General features: G+C 39.6%; 1 protein-coding gene across 4 annotated transcripts in view; it reads left to right on the top strand.

Moving 5' to 3' along the window:
* LOC132909296 (amyloid-beta-like protein) overlaps positions 1-20,113 on the top strand; it is a 52,206-nt gene that overhangs the window by 27,162 nt on the left and 4,931 nt on the right. Inside the window, exons 3-13 of one of the 4 annotated variants that reach the window (XM_060964052.1) lie at positions 2,491-2,544; positions 3,305-3,436; positions 5,770-5,896; positions 9,548-9,638; positions 10,371-10,501; positions 16,494-16,719; positions 17,014-17,224; positions 17,562-17,744; positions 18,430-18,501; positions 19,457-19,647; positions 19,779-19,939. In XM_060964052.1, coding sequence (XP_060820035.1) covers positions 2,491-2,544; positions 3,305-3,436; positions 5,770-5,896; positions 9,548-9,638; positions 10,371-10,501; positions 16,494-16,719; positions 17,014-17,224; positions 17,562-17,744; positions 18,430-18,501; positions 19,457-19,647; positions 19,779-19,939 — 1,579 coding nt within the window. The remainder of the gene's footprint in view (positions 1-2,490; positions 2,545-3,304; positions 3,437-5,769; positions 5,897-9,547; positions 9,639-10,370; positions 10,502-16,493; positions 16,720-17,013; positions 17,225-17,561; positions 17,745-18,429; positions 18,502-19,456; positions 19,648-19,778; positions 19,940-20,113) is intronic. The other 3 variants (XM_060964054.1, XM_060964053.1, XM_060964055.1) reach the window with 3 other exon arrangements.

Here is a 20,113-nt window from a genome sequence, read left to right as displayed (position 1 = left end):
GCGTAAATGAATACAAGCGACGACGAGTATACACGTCAAACGCAGTAAATCGGTCAGTGTAATATAATCGTAGAACGTAAGCGTAAATCCTGAATACACATTTTATAACGAGTATTAAATATTATACTCATTTTAACTCATTTTTTACAAGTACCGCGCGAGTGTTAGAGTTCACACAGACCAATTGCGTTATTCCAATCCGCGTTTTCTCAATATTTACGCGTCTGCGTCACTTTTCGACCTACTCGTATCGTCAGAAATCCCCAAATGCGTTGCCTCAAATCCACACCTTTTTATTAAGCCGCAGTGTAAAAGATTGCCCTGATGAAACTCGAAAACAGTTAAATCGTTCATGTTCGCTCGTGCAGGGACTCGCACGTGACACCTAAACTCTGTAAATCAAAAGTCAGCGTAGTTTAAAGTACTTGTTGCTCGATAGCAACGAAATGAAATGAAACTCGACGACGGCTGAAGAATCGTAGAGACGCGACATTAGCGAGAATCAATCTCGAATCTTAACTCTCATTCGCGCCAAGTCTAAAGCTCGTGACTCTTCCTAACAGTCACGTGGCTGGCTCGTCGGTACAATGCTACTATTCTACGCTGCTACTCTGGGACCCTTATATCCTCGCTCAATAGCCCATTAATACGTCATTAACCGAGGTGAGATGACTAAATCAACGATACAAGGTCCGCAGAGGCGATTACGGCCGGGATCTAATTCCCCTTCGTTGTTCGCTTGTTTGGGTCGAGGCGAAGTTCCGCCTTTCGACGATGGTCGCCCATTATATCGGCGAAAGGTTGGACGAATTGCTCGAGAGCCCGTTTAAACGGTTTAGGGATTAGGTAGGCCGGAAGTGGCGTGATTGCACGCTGAGTTGGAGACGCTTATTGTTTGCACTGTATAGGAGTATTTTTAGGAGATTCGACGAGCGACTGCTCGAAGATTGGTACTTGGAAAGGGTGGTTCTTTGTCGATGGGGTGAGGGTATTTTAAGGAGATTGCTTGGTTATTGGACTCTGGATGGTTTATCGAATTCCGCGCACGGATAGACGGCTTACTTGTATCGATTTACGTTGCACGCTATGGTGGTCGATCGTTACCGGAGGTGGAAAGTAAAATTTGCTTGACGCAAATATTTGAATTTTTGGGTAAGAATATATTTAGAACTCGAGAAAATCCGAACGAGTAGTATAAATGCAGGGTGAAAAATAAATCGCTGGCAAAGCTTCGAGTCTGTAACCTGTTTTAATTCGTATTTATTTTATTTCCAATTAACTTTATGGGATTAATCTTGGATCGTGAGAATGAATCTTGAAAATTGCAACTAATCTTGGATCGACAAGCCGTTTATCCTCTGTTTGAGAAATCACCTAGAAACAAATTGCTTTCTCTATGTTTCAAGATACTCGTAGTCGATGATACAAATTTAAGGATCTTGCGTTTCGATGGATAAAAAATAGGGCAGCGTGATAAAGCTTAAACGAAGAACTAAAGGGATTGAATTGAAATTACTCGTTGTAAGAATTCGTTCAATTTCCTAAGAGGTTTTTACGGGAAATGTTTTTAGGAGAATGTTCGAAAAGTGTTCTGCGAATTACGCGGGGATGATATTACTAAGATGCAATCCGTATTAATGAGTTTGATCAAGGAAATATTTGGTTTCCGATGATCGAGGTAATTAATCGTTTCTCGCATCGTGCAAATTTTACTTCTCATTAAGGAAAATAACATTTGCGCCGTATAAATCGGATCGATAAATTTTAATGCTACGAAGAGGAAAGTTGGCTGATTTCTTTTTTCTTTTAATAAAATCTCACTTTTGCAAGATTGGAAAGATTTAAAGCGGGGATGAAACTCGCGACTATATCAACAGCTTTAGCAAACTTTAAAGATTAACCGAGTTGTTTAAACGTCGATATTTTATCGAGAACTGCGCAGTTCGAAGACTTAAATATTTGTTCTCGCAGGCATCGATAATTTTAGAATAATATCTATTATGAGTGAGAAATAAAGAATACGATTATTATCACACTTATTCGCTTTTCTTTTTCAACAGATATTTTTTTACAAGCAACGGATATTCATTTCACAGAAACTAAATTTCCCAAAGATCGATCCGATTGTTTCATCTTATACCTTTCCTTCGTACATTGTATTATTAATTCGAGGACCAAACAGTTACAAATTGAAGCCAGTTACTTTCAAAGATTAGTATTTTATCGTTGTCTATTATCGCGTCGAATAATTAGTCGTTAGCCATAAGCTTCATTCAGGTAAGTTACGTTACAACGTCTTACACTCGAGCGATGTAGACGTAAACTCTTGTGTCTGACTGTACTTGTGTAACGCGATCCTGAAATTGTCCGAGGTCGATAGAAAAAGTTTTATGAATGAAATACGTGAAAATGTCCGCGAGGTCGCTATAAACTCTTGGCTACCGTACAGTTTTACGCCAGCTGAATTTATCCATGTTTTCTGCATTGCAGGCGGTGTCGGAGAGGCTCGAGTTGGCACCCGCTGGAGGAAGATCAGAGCCGCAAGTGAGTACCACTTGAAAATGTACGCTTCCTTTTCCTTACGAATGTCATCAAGGCCGCGTGCCACTCAGCGATTTTGCATCGCGACGAAATGCCCACCGTCGCACACACGAGATGTCTGAAATCTCTTCCATTCCAATACACGTCCCTTCCATTCATCCCATTTTCGCCAGTCTTCAACGTTACGTAACTCGCGAAATCCAGTCCGCTGCCGGACGAAATGTTCGATTTTCCAGCCGCTCGTCATTCCCTTCAAATTAAGATCGTCCTAAGGTCCTAAAGAGGTAAAGAAGAGAATAGAAGTACGAGATGTATTTTATTTCTTGACCCGAAAATAACGATAAGTAAGGCAATTAACCAGTCAGCTGTTGCGAAGTTGTTTGAAAAGCGCGTACCTAAAATTCTTAACAAAAAGTAAGCGATGACAAGTATACTCGTCAGACAGAGAAACGACTTTTAAGAAATTTTATTATTGCGATTTACACAGGAAATTGTAGCTGCCTTTTACGCGTGACGAGTATACTCGTCGTAACACGAAATGTTGTCGTTTCTTCATGGCCAGTATACTCGTCGAAAACAGCTCACTGGTCAGAGGAATAACTTTAACGCTGTAAGGATTTTTCGCGTTTTGCAAATTCATAAGGGGACTTGTCCATCCCAAAGTGAAATTTACGGCCGAAAGTAGCCGGTTATAGCGTCAAAGAATTTTCAAGCGAGTAGAAAAACGCGACGACGAGTGTTTATGCGAACGCTATGCATTCAGGTTGCTACGTTATGCGAGGCTGGAGAGGTGTACCTGGCGCAGCACATGGGCGAACAGGGACGTTGGGTCTCATCCGCCGACAAGAAGAGCTGCATGACGGATAAGCTAGAGATCCTCGAATATTGCAAGAAGGTAAGTTCATGGAACGTTGTTCGTCTCTGCCGACGTTTACATTCAGCGTGATAAATGATTTGATTTATACCCGTGATTTTCAACCTTTCCAGTAGAATCGAGCAGCTAGAGCTAACGTTAGGACCCTGGATGAGATCTAAATGTTTGAAGTTTCTGCAAGATAATTAAATTAGAAGAACAACGCTCATTTTCTTATAAATTATTCGTAAACATTTGAACAACTTTTTACTTTATATGTAATGATTTTTCTTCTATAAGATTACGGAATATCGTGTATTAAATTTGCTTAATACCGTAGATAGAAGATAATTAAATTAGATGAACAACGCTCGTTTTATTATAAATTACTCGTCAATATTTCAAGAACTTTTTGTTTCTTACGTAATCATTTTTCTGAAAGGTTAAGGAAGATGATATATTAAATTTACTTGATACTACAGGTAGAAGATAATTAAATTACAAGAACAACATTCGTTCTATTATAAATTATTTGTCAAATTTTGAACTTTGTACTTCGTACGTAATCATTCTCCTAGAAGATCACGGAAGATCATATATTGAATTTGTTCGATACCGTATATTGGCAGAGTGCTCGGCCAAATTTGCCTGGGAATTGTTTCCGTAGTTTTGGAGTAAATAGGTCATCAATTTGACCCCTTGCCATGAAGATAGAACTCGATTGTGGGTTTGCTAAAATTAATATGTAGAATAGTTCAATATGTCAGAAGTTAACCTTGCTTCTCGAGTAGTTCGAAATTACATAATTTGAATTATTGTTTAAAGCATATCAAGCACGTTCTTCGAATGTCCGAAGCTGTTTAAATAATTCGGCGAGAATGTTTTCAAACTTTCGCGAGCAATCCAACTACATACTTCCGTACAATCCATACTCGAGTTACGTAGTTTTGTCCGAATATTTAATACTTTGTATCGTCTATATAAAATTTCGTGACTATCTACATCTTCTATTTTATATATATAAAATATGTAATCTATGATCGAACGAAATTTACGATCTTCGCTTAATTTAGATTACAAATTTCGCGTAATTAAAATTTCCAATCTTTAAATTAATATTCATTCGTCCCAAAAGCGTCTTTACACAAACATGAGACCCAGTATTGTTGTGATCTTTATCTTAATAGAACAAAATAGATATAGTCGCGCATAAAATAACGTAAAAGAAAAAATATTGTGCATCTATTATTTCCTTATAAAGAAACTTTTGCCACAACCTAATACAAACTTAAAATATATCGCCCCGAGTTAATTACATAAAAATAATTTGAAATTGCGATAGGAACTTCCCCTGATTTCCAAACAGCTAAACTAAATTCAGTAGGACTCGTTTATTCAAACGATTCGGACATTTGTATCCTATCATCCACTTTCAATCTACGAAGGGATGCGCGAATTTATTCGTTGTGTGCGTACCGGTTGTTAATTTACGGAAACGAGCGCACTGCAGTTTCGATATTCGCGAGGCAACCACCTCTCTCTGGTCCTCTCGACGCATGCCCGTGTTATCGAGTGAAAGGTACGATAATTTCGCGTGTCGTACAATTTCGTCGATCGAAACGAAACGCGGTAGTAAATACGCTTACGCTAATTATAATGAAAAATTGAAAAATGATAAAAAAAAACAGGGCTCGGAATAAGAATTCTTAAATGGATACTACTAGGTCGTAGGTGAACGACGATTATCTGGGTCAAGCTGTAGGGATGTTACGTGCCACCGATTATCGGTAATTTATTGATATTTATTAATTTATGATATACAGAGAGTTGCAAGGTTTAACAGCCAAACTTTGTTGGTATATCCTGTGGGTATAATCGGGTAAAAATTGCTCAACGATATAACGACTTACGAGAGTTTTAGAATATTTTTAAGGGTCTCCCGCGAATTATCATGTGCGTTGCACGAAGCATTTTGAAAATTTATTGGCATTGTGATCATATAGGTGAAGTTGAAATAAATTTGTAAAAAAGATATATATACGCATGTATGGAAGCTGGAAAATATTTAGCGCAAGTATATGTTTCATAGAGTATTATACGACAAGAGTACTTGAACGATCAATCGTTCGTTCGATGGGACTATTTTTACGTTTGTTATACGGCTCTCGTGGCTATTCGCTCTACATATTAATTCTTCGCTTATTTTTCCAAATATATGTTCGCAGCAAATATCTTGTAACTTGCATATACATTTTCAGATTGCTTTCGAGTTTTATCGATGCAACTATGACGAATGCAATTGTTGTAGCGCTAACGAAATATGGAAATATTTCGGATAGAAAGTTACATAGTGTAATCGGTATTTGTATTTCTAGGCTTATCCGAAGAGAGACATCACCAATATCGTGGAATCGTCTCATTACGTGAGGGTTAACGGCTGGTGCAAGCCAGGGAGAACTAAATGCAAATTGTCACGTTGGGTCAAGCCGTACAGATGTCTCGGTACGTATTAGCATCAGAATTGCTCTCTGATAAGTGATCTGGATGGACAGTGTTTCAGTTTTCATTTAACTTTAGCAGCTCGTTTCGCTTTAATGGAGTCGACGTGGCTTTCTAAGTCAATAAAGAATGAAATTTTGACGTAAAGGTGGAATTTGAATATGCAGATGTATGTACGCGAAGTGATTTCTGGTGCAACGTTGAGTCTAAAATATGGAACAAAGGATTCTCTCTTTCCCTTTTTATTATTCGAAGCATTGCCTCCGAGAGAGTCTGATTGCGATGAACCGCATAAAAGATTACAATTTCGATTAGCACGATTTTTAATTTATCTGATTCTACCGTGTATTCTGTGTATTCTAAGTTACGAAGGCTGTCAGTGGCATTGACAAAGACGCAGAATATAAATTGAAATTGAATATTCTAAATTTGAAGAAACTCGTCTCTGATCTAGGCTGAATAGTCATCTACCGTGTAACTCAGTGGTACCAATTAAGGAGGTCGCGTTCATAATTCCTATTTCTGCACGTTAGCGTAAATATCTGTGGAGAGCAGTCGTTAACGCGTTGAAGCGAAAGCGAGAAATTAGTATGTTAGCTTGCCAATTTCAATGGGGAAGAGTGTACACGGACGATTAGTAAACGCGTACTTTTACTATTTGCGTTTGGTAAAAGCGTAGATAAAAAGCTGAATATTTAAATGGTAGAAAGAAATCTAACGCGGTGAGAAGATCTCTGTTGAAAATGTAAAATCACCTGCTGCTGCTGACTAAAAATATATTCAAAGATACGTTCAAAATACGATTTAGTGTGCCAACGTATATTACTTTTTACTCTTGACACTCGTTTATTTTTTACAACAGAAAAATTGTGCAAGGAAAAACATTTGCATGTCCCAATAACCATTTTGTAACACCGCTGATATTACTTTTATGCATATCTCCAACAAATTTAAAGAAAGCTCCTGTTTTCTCCACCTCTATTCTTTTTTCCAAAGTTATTGCATTCCGTGTGAAATTTATGAATTCGAATTTAAATATGTATGAAGAGTATCTGTACTAAAGTTTACCTGCGTACGTTTATTAGTTATAACGAAAACATGGTTTGTTGCTCTATTCTCGCGTCAACTGAACGTGTATTCTCGTTAATAAATACGATTAGCCGGCTATATGTATATCGCCTTTGCTTTGCAACGTGGCATTCATAAGGAAGTGAAAAGAAATAGGTTAAATAGATCCGGATGAAATAAAGCGTTCGTTGAATAGGATCACGCGTACACAGGATGTCCTGGATTTTCTCTGTAAAATATCTGTCAGCATATACCGCGAATAAAAACAAAAGATAAATTGTTATACAAACATGGTTGCAGAAATTCTTAATTAAAAACGTTATAACAAAAGTACGAAACAATAAAGGACTATCTACCACCGGCTCTTACCTCTAGCATTTATGATAATTTTTGTGTTACAGTTTCCACAGTCTACAAGTAAACAAAATTTCATATCTTTGTTCCATATCTTTTAAGATTAAGCATTACATGGCACAGGATACAGCGATAAAGTTTGCCACATTTATGCACATCCTGTATAATATATGATATTTCCTTTAGATCGTTATCTCTCAGTTTCTCTCTCGGCTTATTAATTCTGCGAATTTAAAGAGACCCGGTTCGGTCGATATGAAAATTGCTGCGACGCACAAATATTTCCGACTTGACGCTCGTAATAATCATTCCGTTAAGATAAGATCTTTATCCGTGTTTATTTTCCATTTTCCATTTTCCCAGTGCCTCGCAGGCATTGTATCGATGCGATCCGGCTAATATATTCGCTTTAAAATTCAAATCCCCTCCTCTCGCCCAGTTTCTCGATAATTTAAATCTTCTTGGCGATCTTAACAAACGCTTATAACCGTTAATATACTTTCCTCGACTTCGTCCATGCTAATCGGACGTTCCATTGCCGTATCATCGTAATAACAGATTTCCTCGAGGATCGTTTAATTCGTGCAACAAGAAATATTTCAGTCATGCTACCGAGCTTGGTAATTGGGAGCAGGGATTTTTATTCCCTTATTAAATAGGAAATTTTATTCCGCTTAACAGGTTCCACGTTAAAATAGAATTCAACGAGATTGAAGTTGTCCAAGATGTTTTTGATATTTGAATTTTAGATGATCGATGAATCGTTTAGCTTTAACGTACGACTGTAGGCCAGGCGAATAAAAATTGAAGATTCACGGGGCGTTTGTCGAATCACGGGCTCGCACACGAGTATAATAAAACGATAGAAGGCCCGTAATAAAAAAATATCGCACTACACGTCACAACGTTCCCCTATAGAATCTCTACTCGAAGCTGATAAAACGACTACGAGAAAGAGATAAAATTTACAAACAGCCCCCGTGAAGTATCCTTCTGGCCATTGTGAACTTTTCAATGTTTAAATTTCAACTTTTTCCTTTTTCGCGCAACATCTCCGCAACGATGGATTTTTAACAAAAGCGTAAAAAAAGTATCGCTGCATTTTTCGAGCTTACAAATTCTGTTGCTGTTATAAATTTACGTTCATGCCGGCACATTTATAAATTCCGAACGACGAATGAAACGCAATTTAAACGTTTGGCGTTTTCGGTATTAAAATTGTATTAAAATCTCGTTGTACAATTTTTGCGAAACGTTTCAAAATCATTTATTTATTCCTTTTGCATTTCATTCTGTTTGTGTAAAAAAATAAAAAATGTAATAACTCGCAGCAATTATTCATAGATGAAACAGCTTGGGTTATAAATTGGCTGCTATAAGCGTTTCCCAAGTTTTCCCAATGAAAATTTAACTCCTTTTTCTTCGATTTTAATAAGGAACAGTAATTTCAGCAAAAATTGTTTAATTTCGCCGTGCGTACGAGATACCAGCTACTTATAAATTCGACGGAGTTCTTCCACAAACTACGTAAATTTATTAAACTCTCTTCGTCTGAAATATCTCCATCGTTTCGAGTATCTAACAAGCGAAAGCGTTAAAAGTACAAAAATTGGTACGGTTCGTTAAAGGGATATCCCCAGAGAGGCAGAATTTCTTCATAAATGCGAAGATCAATTTTTTCCATTAATGGAATATCGTATCGCGAATATCGAACACGTAAATATAAATGTTGCGACTAAAAGCGTTTCTAATTTGGTTGCCAGTTCGCGTTCGCGAAATTCGATTGATTTATGTAAACTTTCACGAGCGACTGTATAACTTTCAGTCGACGCAACCTGTAACAACCAAGTTGTTAATAATCAAGCTGTTCCCACGACTTCGTACACGTCGTAAACACCTGCTGGTACAGAGTACGGAACGTAATCCCAAGCGAATTCTGACCGCGGTCTTAGGATGCCGTATACAAGTTTGCACCCCCAAAGCGAGTCACTCTGATTTGCAGTTTCTGCCGTATCGATTCCTGCGAGTCGTGTCGAGTGGAGTTGTGCCGCGTCGTAGCGCTAGAGTGGCTCTCGTTAAGGGGTTGAGTAGACAGCTATGGACCTGTACGTGTACCATGTGACGCGATCTCTGCCTCGTGTCTCTTTCAACGATAAATATAGGCGTGTCCATGCCACAGTACCCGACCTTTTCCCTTCGCTTTTATTCACATCGACACGTTCTCCTTTTCAGAGGGACCGTTCCAAAGCGACGCGTTGCTCGTGCCGGAAGGTTGCCTGTTCGACCACCTTCACAATCAGACGAAATGCTGGGAATCTCACAGGTAAGCTAGCCAACGGGCGAGCGTCTCGTCGATGACGAGCCAACGCGTATCGATTTACGTGTCCGCCACCGCGTAACCCTATCCTCTACGACCATACGCTTCATCGGGGTTCCCAGTTCGATAATAATTTCAAGTTGCCTTTGAAATAAGGTACCTGCTGCCTCGTTAGGTGACCGCAGCTAATCCCACCGGAATTTTCAGATGGCTTCGTGTTTGCTCACACGCTCGGTTTAGTCCATTAAACGTTCCTTAGTCGAATAAAAATCCACCGTCTAATAATAAGCAGACAAACGTTTACATTTGTTTGACGCTTGATTAAGATCATCAGAGGAAGACGACGTTGCTGCTGATTCAAGGCAATGCTCCAAGTGCGTCGCGATAGCTGAATCGTAGATGTTTGTACAGCTTTATATTTTTATGAATCCAAGGAGCGAACAAAATTTGTTTCGTCTACCGAATATTATCAATAGGTGCCTTTACTTTGGATATTTTATACATTTTCGCGCACGTGCATTCTGTAGATTTCTGCAGCCTTAGAATTCTTGAAAACTCATCGACACCCACTGTCATAACGTTAGACCGAAGAACGTGTCCGATGGAAAGGGCCCCGTTGGAGATAGCGAATAGAATCTGCCAAACCAGAATATATAACGCAATTCTCTGAAACGCAAGCTCGTAATTCGCTGAAAGGAACAGAAACTGGGAACATAATCCGGGAATCTTCCGTTTCAGGTGGAACGCGACCGCAGCCGACACCTGCAGAGAGAGGAATATGAACCTGAGGAGCTTCGCGATGTTGTTGCCCTGTGGAATATCGCTGTTCTCTGGCGTCGAATTCGTGTGCTGCCCGAAACACCTCAAAGGTACGTAACGTACGTACATTCTCTCATATCATATCATTCACGTTCATTCATCGACGACTTTTCTCATCTCTGTGTTGAACAGTGTAGCTCCTTAACGCATTCGCTGTTACCGACGCACACGTTGCGTCCAACGCAACGATCTGATTGGCGCTATTTAGTTGCAATTCCGTTGCGTTTTATCTTTCTCCCATTTTAACAAAGTTTTTAACAAAGTCATTTTGTTTTGACAGTTAAACGATGCAACGAACGACGCGATAGGAGACTAATTATTACTTAAAGCTAAACTAATTAACTTAAAGCTAATTATTACTTAAAGCTAAAGGTGACGCGTGGAGAGAAACCCAATTCCAGTGATAAAATAATCGTATCGCAGTAGCAGCGAATGGGTTACACCGCCTATATGCACTGAAATGAGACGCAATGCACGTATCCGATTTTAAGTTACGACATTTGATTCTGTCGAATGTGAAAATACATTCTGAAATCCTTCGATGCGTGTCCTGAAGTCGATCGAGTCGACTTGTACAAAGTTCCGAGGAGAAGACGTTAAGAGATTTTATTGAGAATATTAAACTTCGAAACCGCCAACTTCGCCTGATATATCGTGTACAAGATCCTGAAAGCATTCGAATACCCCTAGATGTATTTTACGAGCGCGTTGTTTGCGTTATACGGAACGTTTGGAAGTTTCAAGTTAAACGAACTTTTGCCGGTTCAGTTCGCTTGTCCGAATATGAACTCCTATTACGTAAACGCAAAGCGATAGGTGATGGAGAAAATTCAACTACCTTGTTATAATATGAACCACGCTAACGTGAATTATTTGTTCACCGATGAATTCAAATGAATAGGGTTTCGCTGTAGTCTATTGTCGGAATTTTATTTTCGTACCTTATTGCACGTTACAACGTCGAATCCATTATTTATTACATTTCCGCTAACGCACACACATTTTCTGCCATATCAGTCGCGATATCCACGATATTAGTTCGAATTTCAGGAATGACGAGTAGCTCCTTTTGTACGAAAAATTGAAAAAGAAAAAAAAAAAGAAGAAAAGGAGGAAAGAAAACGATCATAAGCGAATAAATCAGGGAAAAACGAGGAGAAGATTGGCTCACCGTTATGGTCGATCTTAAATTCACGAATTTTTTCGTAAGAATATCTAGTCGATTTATGGAAGATCGCCCTGAACACTTTATATTTTCGATAGATTTACGTCCCTCTCGAAACTCTTTTACCGAATGAAAAACGCGTGGTTTCAACGTGATGGAATTTCCATAAATCCTGTTCGCCTTTCCATAAACTCTCGACGATTGGCCATATTTTATCAAAAATTTTGCTACAGCTATTTGTGTTAAATTTTATATTCCATTTTTCTTGCAACACACGTTTTTATAAAAAACAAAAACAATGTTTGCAATAACTAAAATAATTAACAGTGTTTGCCTTGCGCATATCGATGAAAAACGTAATCTGATTATACAGCGGATGAATGTGATTATTCACATTGTTGCAATTTTACCGGAAAGAGAATCGCGCTCGAAACTTTATCGCCGTATTTTGTACAGCAGATTAAACGAATTTCATGAAGCGATATTTTTGACACTAAATTACATTTTCTATTTTTTTCTAATTTTCGTTAAAATCTAGCCCATTGCCAATTAATCCTACGTTGCTCCTTTCTGTAATCCCACCGTACGAAATTATCTTTTTATTTGATTTCGCAGTGAAACGTTCGTTTTCCAGTCTCTTCGAAACTTACTCTTCGTCCTGATAATTATATTTCCGACTGGTACAAAGTTTCGACAATTCGTCGATTTAACTGCTTTTAGATCGTTCGTAGATCGTTCTCATTTTCGACTATGTCTTGTTCAAAAATCCCGCTGTTCGATGCCAGAAGAAAAAGATTATCCTAATGTGAGGGATATTTTTCGAAATCCAGCGAATTTATCGATTAACACGTAAAAAGCCAGACAATGAACAAAAGCCTATTTCGTACGTTTTCCTAGCCGTCATCTTCCTATTGAAATTCGTCTTACGGTTTCAACCGTAAGTTGTATCGTGAAATCTAGAACTCGATCCGTGCATTGCAACATGTTTCAGATGTATATAGGCGGTAATAGTAGATACTTTGTATTTTGCACGCTCTGCTGTTGTCGTTGCAACTCACAGTAGCTCGTTGCATGATTATTATTGGAAAACGTAGCTATGAATATAAAGTGAAGCAGAGTCGAAGTTAAATAATTCGTCCTCACCGATACCGATACTTATAGCAAGCTTCGATCGTAAATGAGGAAAAACCAGGTATTCGCGAATAAAGACATCGAATAGCTCGTCTGTTCGAATAATTATCCAAACAAAAATTTATTCGAATAACGATCGATTCTGCTTACCATGTAAACTCGGTAAAACATGTTGGTCTTATTTTGTGTCTGCGTGTATGTAATTATTGATTCATTCTCACGACTCGCGTGTTTCGAACAACGTAGGAGTCGAACTCGCGGCCCGACGTTTGATCGCTGAAAAGGAAAACGTGTTATTGTAATCCGATCTGCGCGCAAAACGATGGAAAATATTACGTAGCCCGATTCATCTATTTGAGTAAATACTATCGTCGTTATCTGCGAAAAACGCGTTCTTTGTCGTTCCCTCGCGTTCCATTCTCGCTTTAAATCGGGCCCTTTTTCGCACGTCGAGCAATACCATTCTGGAATTCATCGAATCTCGTAGTACCATTGAATCGTTTCAACGGTTCTCCTCGTTGTTCCGTTAATCATCGATGTCTGTAGCTTTTAACGAAGTGACAAAGGAGACATAACGTTTGGAAAACGTGCCTATGACGTGCGAACCGTTTAAAAAGTACGACGTACCCAAGAAGCGAATGAACGACGAGAAAAAGAAGGACGATTTAATAAGAATTAAACGTTCTAATAACGCAAATTAATTTAATAATTAAAACCCGCGTCTGTTCGTTTCTCGCTCGATATTGATCGCGAACAGCCGTTTGATAGCGAGCTTCGTGCAAGCCATGAGCTCAAGTACGTCGGAAAATTAGATTCGAACGGCCAATTATACGCTGTACCAACGGGCCGAAATATTTAACTATGCTGTATCTTCGCCGCTGAATCGCACGCTGAAGACCACCGTTCCTGCCGTACATTAATTTCCAAGTTCAAATACTTTCGCGAGCCACTGTACGTCAGCCAATGTGAAAATTCGTAGAACCAGCCTTTTTACTCGAGTGTTTCGTACTTAAAGGATGTCTATGTACATAGACTTTCGCGATTGACTGTAAGTTCCATATTTCCAATTACGTTCATGAAAATCCGAGTTTACATAAACATTCGCAGTTTACTTATCAACGGTAACGTACACGTTGAACTTGATCGCATCGCTACTTTGTGCCCTATTTGCGATCGAGCGTCGTTCGGGCAGCTTGAAAACGAGAGAGACAGAGAGAGAGAGAGAAAGGAAGAAACGGAGAAAGAAGGTAATGGAGAGAGAGAGAGAGAGAGAGAGAGAGAGAGAGAAAGAGAGTGCATTAAGAAAGTGGGTACACTTCGATTCACCCTCTTCGTTTCTCCACGGGGTAGTTTACCCTTGCCGCTTCTATCTTACTCGCTCGTGCAATCAATAACGGCCGTCGACGTTCCCGACGACTGCGCAACGTAATACTATGGTTTTGCTCGTTCCTGCGCATCTTTTCTTTTCAATACACGATGCCGATATGCCTGCTGTACGTGTGTAGCTAATAAACTGCAGCCAATACGCTTATCCATCGTAGCCGCACTGTCTGTTGGCTTGATTCGCGACACGTCCCCTTGGCTTTCCACCCTCGAGCTTACTGATCAATAGGAATGACCGATGAATCACCGACGAAATTCCAACCTCCGCCACCGCAACCATCGTCGACCAACCACCGCTCGTAGGGTGGTGCTTTCGCCGGGTTTATTATGTACGCCGTGTTGACAAGCTTCTGACGAAGTCTCAATCACAAAGAGGAGGAGGAGGGGAGAGAGAGAGGTGATTCTGTCGTATAACAAGAGAAAGAATCAGTTGGAGAATGGAGAATAATCATTTATTTTCTACATTGGCCGGTGGAAAGAAGTTTAGGGGTTTCAGAGCTTATCATTTCTCAGAGGGTTGTAACCGTCAGAAAGATGAAAAGTTGAATTAAAAAAAAAAAGGGTGATGATTAAATCTGATACAATAAGTAAAAGACGGTTAGCGATTTCGTAGATTATATTCTTCAATCTTCTAAATTATATATTCTTCTTAATAAAGAATATTATAAGATATTGTAAAGAAGGTATACTTTTCCAGAGACCTGGAGAGTATTCCTTTAATATAAGAATCGGTGTTCGAAGCGGCAAACAATGCCAGCAAATTTCAACATCCTCACGTTTCTCGTTTATGTATCTTCTTTTAAAATTACCTTATCTGAAATTATACGGCCAGTTCGGCGACACGTCCAACTTTCCTATCGTCAAATTCTTCTACTCGGAAAAGACTGGTAGGGGACGACAGGTAGCGGTGACGAGTTACTTGTTTGCACATTTTGTTTATGCCGCTATTTTTAAGAGAGCCGAGCGTCCAGCTGTGCACGGTTTTCAACGGCGGTAATTTTCACGGACGAACTGGCAAAGCGTTCTTTCCCTCTGTGTCCGTGAAAATACGTGGAAAGCCCTCGGTATCGGTCGGCCGGAGGGGTTGATCGTCGGTCCCTCTATTTCTTTTCGGTATATCGTCGGTCAAATCTTGATATTTCCTTCCTTCGTCGTTGGAAACTTGCGAATGAACGTCCCCTCCGAGGGCGGGTTCGATCAACGACGATACGTCGATACGTTCGTGCAATAGCCGGACGATATTCTCGATGGAAAAAGTGCCAACACAACCGCCACGTGACCCAGATAAAAGGATAGCGGCGAGGATACGACGGGCGAAGCTTTTGTCTGCCTTTGCAGAACTCGAGAAGTCAGCTCATCAGCGTGTCTATTCTCGGAGAATGGGACATCTCGAGAACCTAGTTAGTCAAGACGGCTGTCCTCTTCAACATAACAGAGACAAATTAGAGTTTTTCACGGTGGAAAAGGGACGCGAGTCGCGGGAAAACATCGCCTCGCCGGAGATGCAACGGACAGGCGGATTTCGAAATGCGCGATCCCCGCGGCCTGTACCTCCCCTGCAATTTGCATTCGTTCTCCGTGTAGTACTATCGGCAGCTTTTATGTTAGCTATGCAAATTAATTCCGTGACTCTCTTTCTCTCTCTCTTTCTGTTTCTGTCTCTGCCGTTTTGCCGAGCGAGATTCAAATTTTTCTTTATGCGTCGCGTAATACGAATTTAAATCCTCGTTGAAAGGATGTCGGTGAATAGAAAGGATTTTCGTCGCACTGCATACGCGTCAGCCTGTGTCAGGTGGATGTGCAAAGATTTGACTTGAAACGAAGTCAAATGACGGCGTCGGGAAATAAGTTGTTTCCATCGATTTGCTATTTCTCTTTCGGAAAGAATTTACTGAAAACGGTAATTTCACTCTGTTTCGACGTCGAATAAAGAATTTTCATATATCTCTCGATCTTAGTCAACCAGTTAGCTGTTACGATCTCTTTGAAAATTTCGAAAAGCGCGTACCTGAAATGCGTGGTAAGAAATGAGCGATGACGAGTATACTCGTCGAACACAGAGAATGCGTAGCTGTTGCAATAGAATTACTGAAAATAGAGTTAGAAAAAGAATAAACCGTTTTATTTTTGAATTTTATTATCGACAGGGCTCGTCGTAACGCAAAACGTTGCCGCTTCTTCGCGACGAGTATACTCGTCGGAGACAGCTAACTGGTTAATCACTTCAGATAGAAGGATGGATAATTTGGAATATCAGAAGAGTTTTCTTAAAACAGCGGACAGAACTTGGGCGGAATGTAACGAATTTTAACAAGTCCGACGATCTCGGTAAAATATTATTTACATTTATGTGTAATTTGCAGAAAATATGAAAGCCAAGAAACCGATCGACCTGCCGATTCCCAAGGGTGTGGACGAAGATTTGGACGATGACGAGGATGATCTCGAAGATGACGACGGCCTGGACACCGACGCGGATGACGAAGATGACTCTGAAGCTGATCCCGAGGACGTGCTTAGCGATCAACCCGACGATGACGAGAGCGACGAAGAATATCTCGACGATTACAATTACGACACCACGACGAGGTAAATTTGCATCGAACCTGCAAGTTTAACTCATAAGTATTAAATATAATTTTAATTGATAAGGACCAGTTATATCCCGTGTTCACCTGAGATCAAGTAACGCGCTGCTCGTTGCAGGTGGAACAAAATCCTCAAGAACATTATTTAGAAATTACCCGCTTTCGATTAAAAATTACTAATTACCGATCTACTTAATACCATTACATTTTACCAATAAATCCACGTGATTATCGCATAATCGTGAATAATATAACGTTCATTTACTAACGAGAGATGTATACACGTTCTGTCCAGTCGATTGTCAACGACAGTTTCAACCACGGAGAAACCGAAACAGGACGTGACCGCGATGCCGTTGCCAGTTAGCACCAGCACACAACAGTCCTCTCAATCGCAGAGCACACCGGATCCGTATCTGACTCATTTCGATCCTCGTTCCGAGCACCAGAGCTACAAGCAAGCACAAATGAGGCTGGAAGAGGTGCACAAGGAGAAAGTAACGAAAGTAAGCAGGTGTTGTTACCACCTAGCTTTCGCTTTTCATTCATTCATTTTTCCTTAAATAAACCAAACGATATTATTGTCTTTTCCTTCTATTTCTTTTTCTTTTTTTTATTCTTGTTCACTCCGTTATTCACTTTTGCTTTCATTCAATTTTCCTTGTTTTCGCTTCTTCGCTTTTGTTGAATCACGAATGACGTAAATTTATCGAATGAGGAAATAAGCAGTTTCGAGAGACAGCTATTACGGAGGACAGAGAAAAATAAGCGGTCGAGTTTCCAGAGATAGCTATTATCTCGCGGGACACTAGTGTCGAAATCTTTGTGCTACAACGTTTTCAGGTGATGAAGGACTGGAGTGATCTCGAAGAGAAATATCAAGACATTCGTGCCCATGACCCGGTCGCAGCTGATGCTTTCAAACGATGGATGACCGCGCGATTCCAGGAAACCGTTGCTGCTCTGGAAGAGAGCGGTGCCGCGGAGAAACATCAGTTGAGCGCTATGCATCAACAAAGAGTACAAGTACGTGATTTGAGTAGAATAATCGATGCAGGTGACGAGCATTTAGAAAGGAGACAGTCGTGGATAGATTTCAGTAGCCGAAGGACACTCCTATATGCGAATCGTAATAATAATTATATTCTTCTTCTTCGTATTTTTTAAACGTCGTATTCCTTACCGAACAGGGTAATATATTGGGTTTTTAAAGATTTAGTTGATGTAATATATTTATTGTTTTATTTGCTTTGGTTTATTCTTTTGCTTTATTCTCGAAATTAGTTCACGCAGACCCATCATGATGTATTTAAAATAGATGATCTTCTAAATTTGCATGTACACATACTTACATGTCTAATTTATATTACGAATATCGTTTCAAACTTTGCAAACTATGCACTTTCTAACTAATGATATTCTCTCCTTTTCTAAAATGTTGGAATTAAGAGTTTAATTTGATCTTAATACAAAGAGAAACGCATAATTGTAACATTATCTTAATTGGTACATAGTAGAATTATATATATATACGAATTTCTTTCGTACTAGTAAATTATCTCCACTTAGATTACAAAATATATCATAATATATGGATCTCATTTCTTCCTAAAATGAGCGCCGTTCATTGCTTAATTATATACATCGTGTATACGAAGAGAAAAAGATAGAGGCACGTATAATATTTATTATGTATGGTATTAATTTACAGGAAGCTGTTAAACAAAGAAACGAGGAAGCAATGTCGTGCTACACAGCTGCTCTGAACGAAACTCCACCAAATGTAAGCTTCTCAAAAGATATTTGTTACGTCGCGCGACATTCCTTTCGGTCTGGCCGCCAAGGCCTACCCCTCGTTACACTGACCCGCAAGAAACCCAAGGAACCACCATAAACCGAATCTTTTCAGCTTAACTTCTATTCACGCAAGTATTTTCGGTTTATGGATGGTCCTTTGAACAGTCCTTGGGTTAATTGCACACTCTTGCTAATTACGGAGAAAGCAGATGTGCCCTGAGAAACATCTAGTTTTTCTCAAGAACAAGAACACCCATGAGCCATATCTGCAGGAGCCTTTCTCCTCATATTTTGTTTATTAACATTGGCTATAACCAATGGGCATCGCGGATCTTTACCCTCACTGTTCTACCGAAAAGTGTGAACAACGAATCCGCGTCCTTAGTTCAGAAAGGGTACACCCACACCGAGCTTTCCTCCTAAATAGTACGAGATGGGTCAGTCACTTCTCCTCTACAACTCGGAGAAGCAAGTCACTGCTCTTACATACCTCGGATGGTTCTTTCGCTCATCGGGCAGTCACGGTTACTAATCTAACACGGGATCGGCATTCAACGCGCTAACGCTATCAACCCTCGGGTTAAACATTGTACTGTCCGACGACCTCCAAGATTTTCTGTATACGGTCTATGTGTTGTTAACTGGTGTAAATATACTTATATGAAATAACTGTAGACTACAGTATTCAACCACAACCACCCCTATTATCCTAATAGAAATAAGGGGATCGCCCTGCTCGCGGTGTCGATTCGTATAATCGTAACGGGAATTTACGACTCCCGTTGACGCGCCTCAAAGCGATCGCGTCTCCGCGCGACTGGACGAAAAAACAATATTCCATATTTTTACATTCCATAGAATTCCATATAGAAATATTCTGTATTTAAGTATTCCACTCGCAAATGCGCGAATAATATATCACCCTCTTATTTCTTGTTCAGATGCATCGTATTCAGAAATGTCTTCAGAAATTGCTTCGGGCTCTTCACAAAGACAGGCACCATACTATTGCTCATTACAAACATCTGCTGGATAGCAGCTTGGAACAAGCTCAACGCGAGAAGCCAGCAACATTGGAACACTTGGCAGAGATCGATAGAATTACCAATCAGAGTCTGTTGATGCTAGAACGGTAACGTGTCGGTCGATATAACGTAACAGTCAACGTCTTAGAATATCAGATTCCAGATTTTGACAGTGCAGAAAAAATACATATATTTTAACTTAATAGAACACTATATGTATTTCGTTCGTTATATTTAGGTATCCTGATTTAAGCGCAAAAATTGGCCGCCTTATGGATGATTACGTTTTGGCCCTCAGGAGCAAAGATGAGACTCCTGGACTGCTGCTAGCGATGACACGAGAAGCGGAAGCAGCCATCTTAGATAAATATCAGGCTGACGTTACCAGTAAGCAGCAAGGTAACTTCGAAATTTAACGAACGAAGAACGTAGGGAAAGAACATGATAAGACTTGACTTGATTTTGTGATAAGAAGAAATATTGTAATATAAATTTGGCTAAAAATGGAAAGAACCTGTTCGATCTAAAGAGATAGTCGATGAAGCTTTGAAAAAAGTAAAGACATATAACTGC

This window comes from Bombus pascuorum, chromosome 7, assembly GCF_905332965.1.
Source record: "Bombus pascuorum chromosome 7, iyBomPasc1.1, whole genome shotgun sequence".
NCBI lineage: Eukaryota > Metazoa > Arthropoda > Insecta > Hymenoptera > Apidae > Bombus > Bombus pascuorum.
The sequence above is the reverse complement of the archived record's forward strand: the minus strand, read 5'-3'. Positions and strand labels throughout refer to the sequence as shown.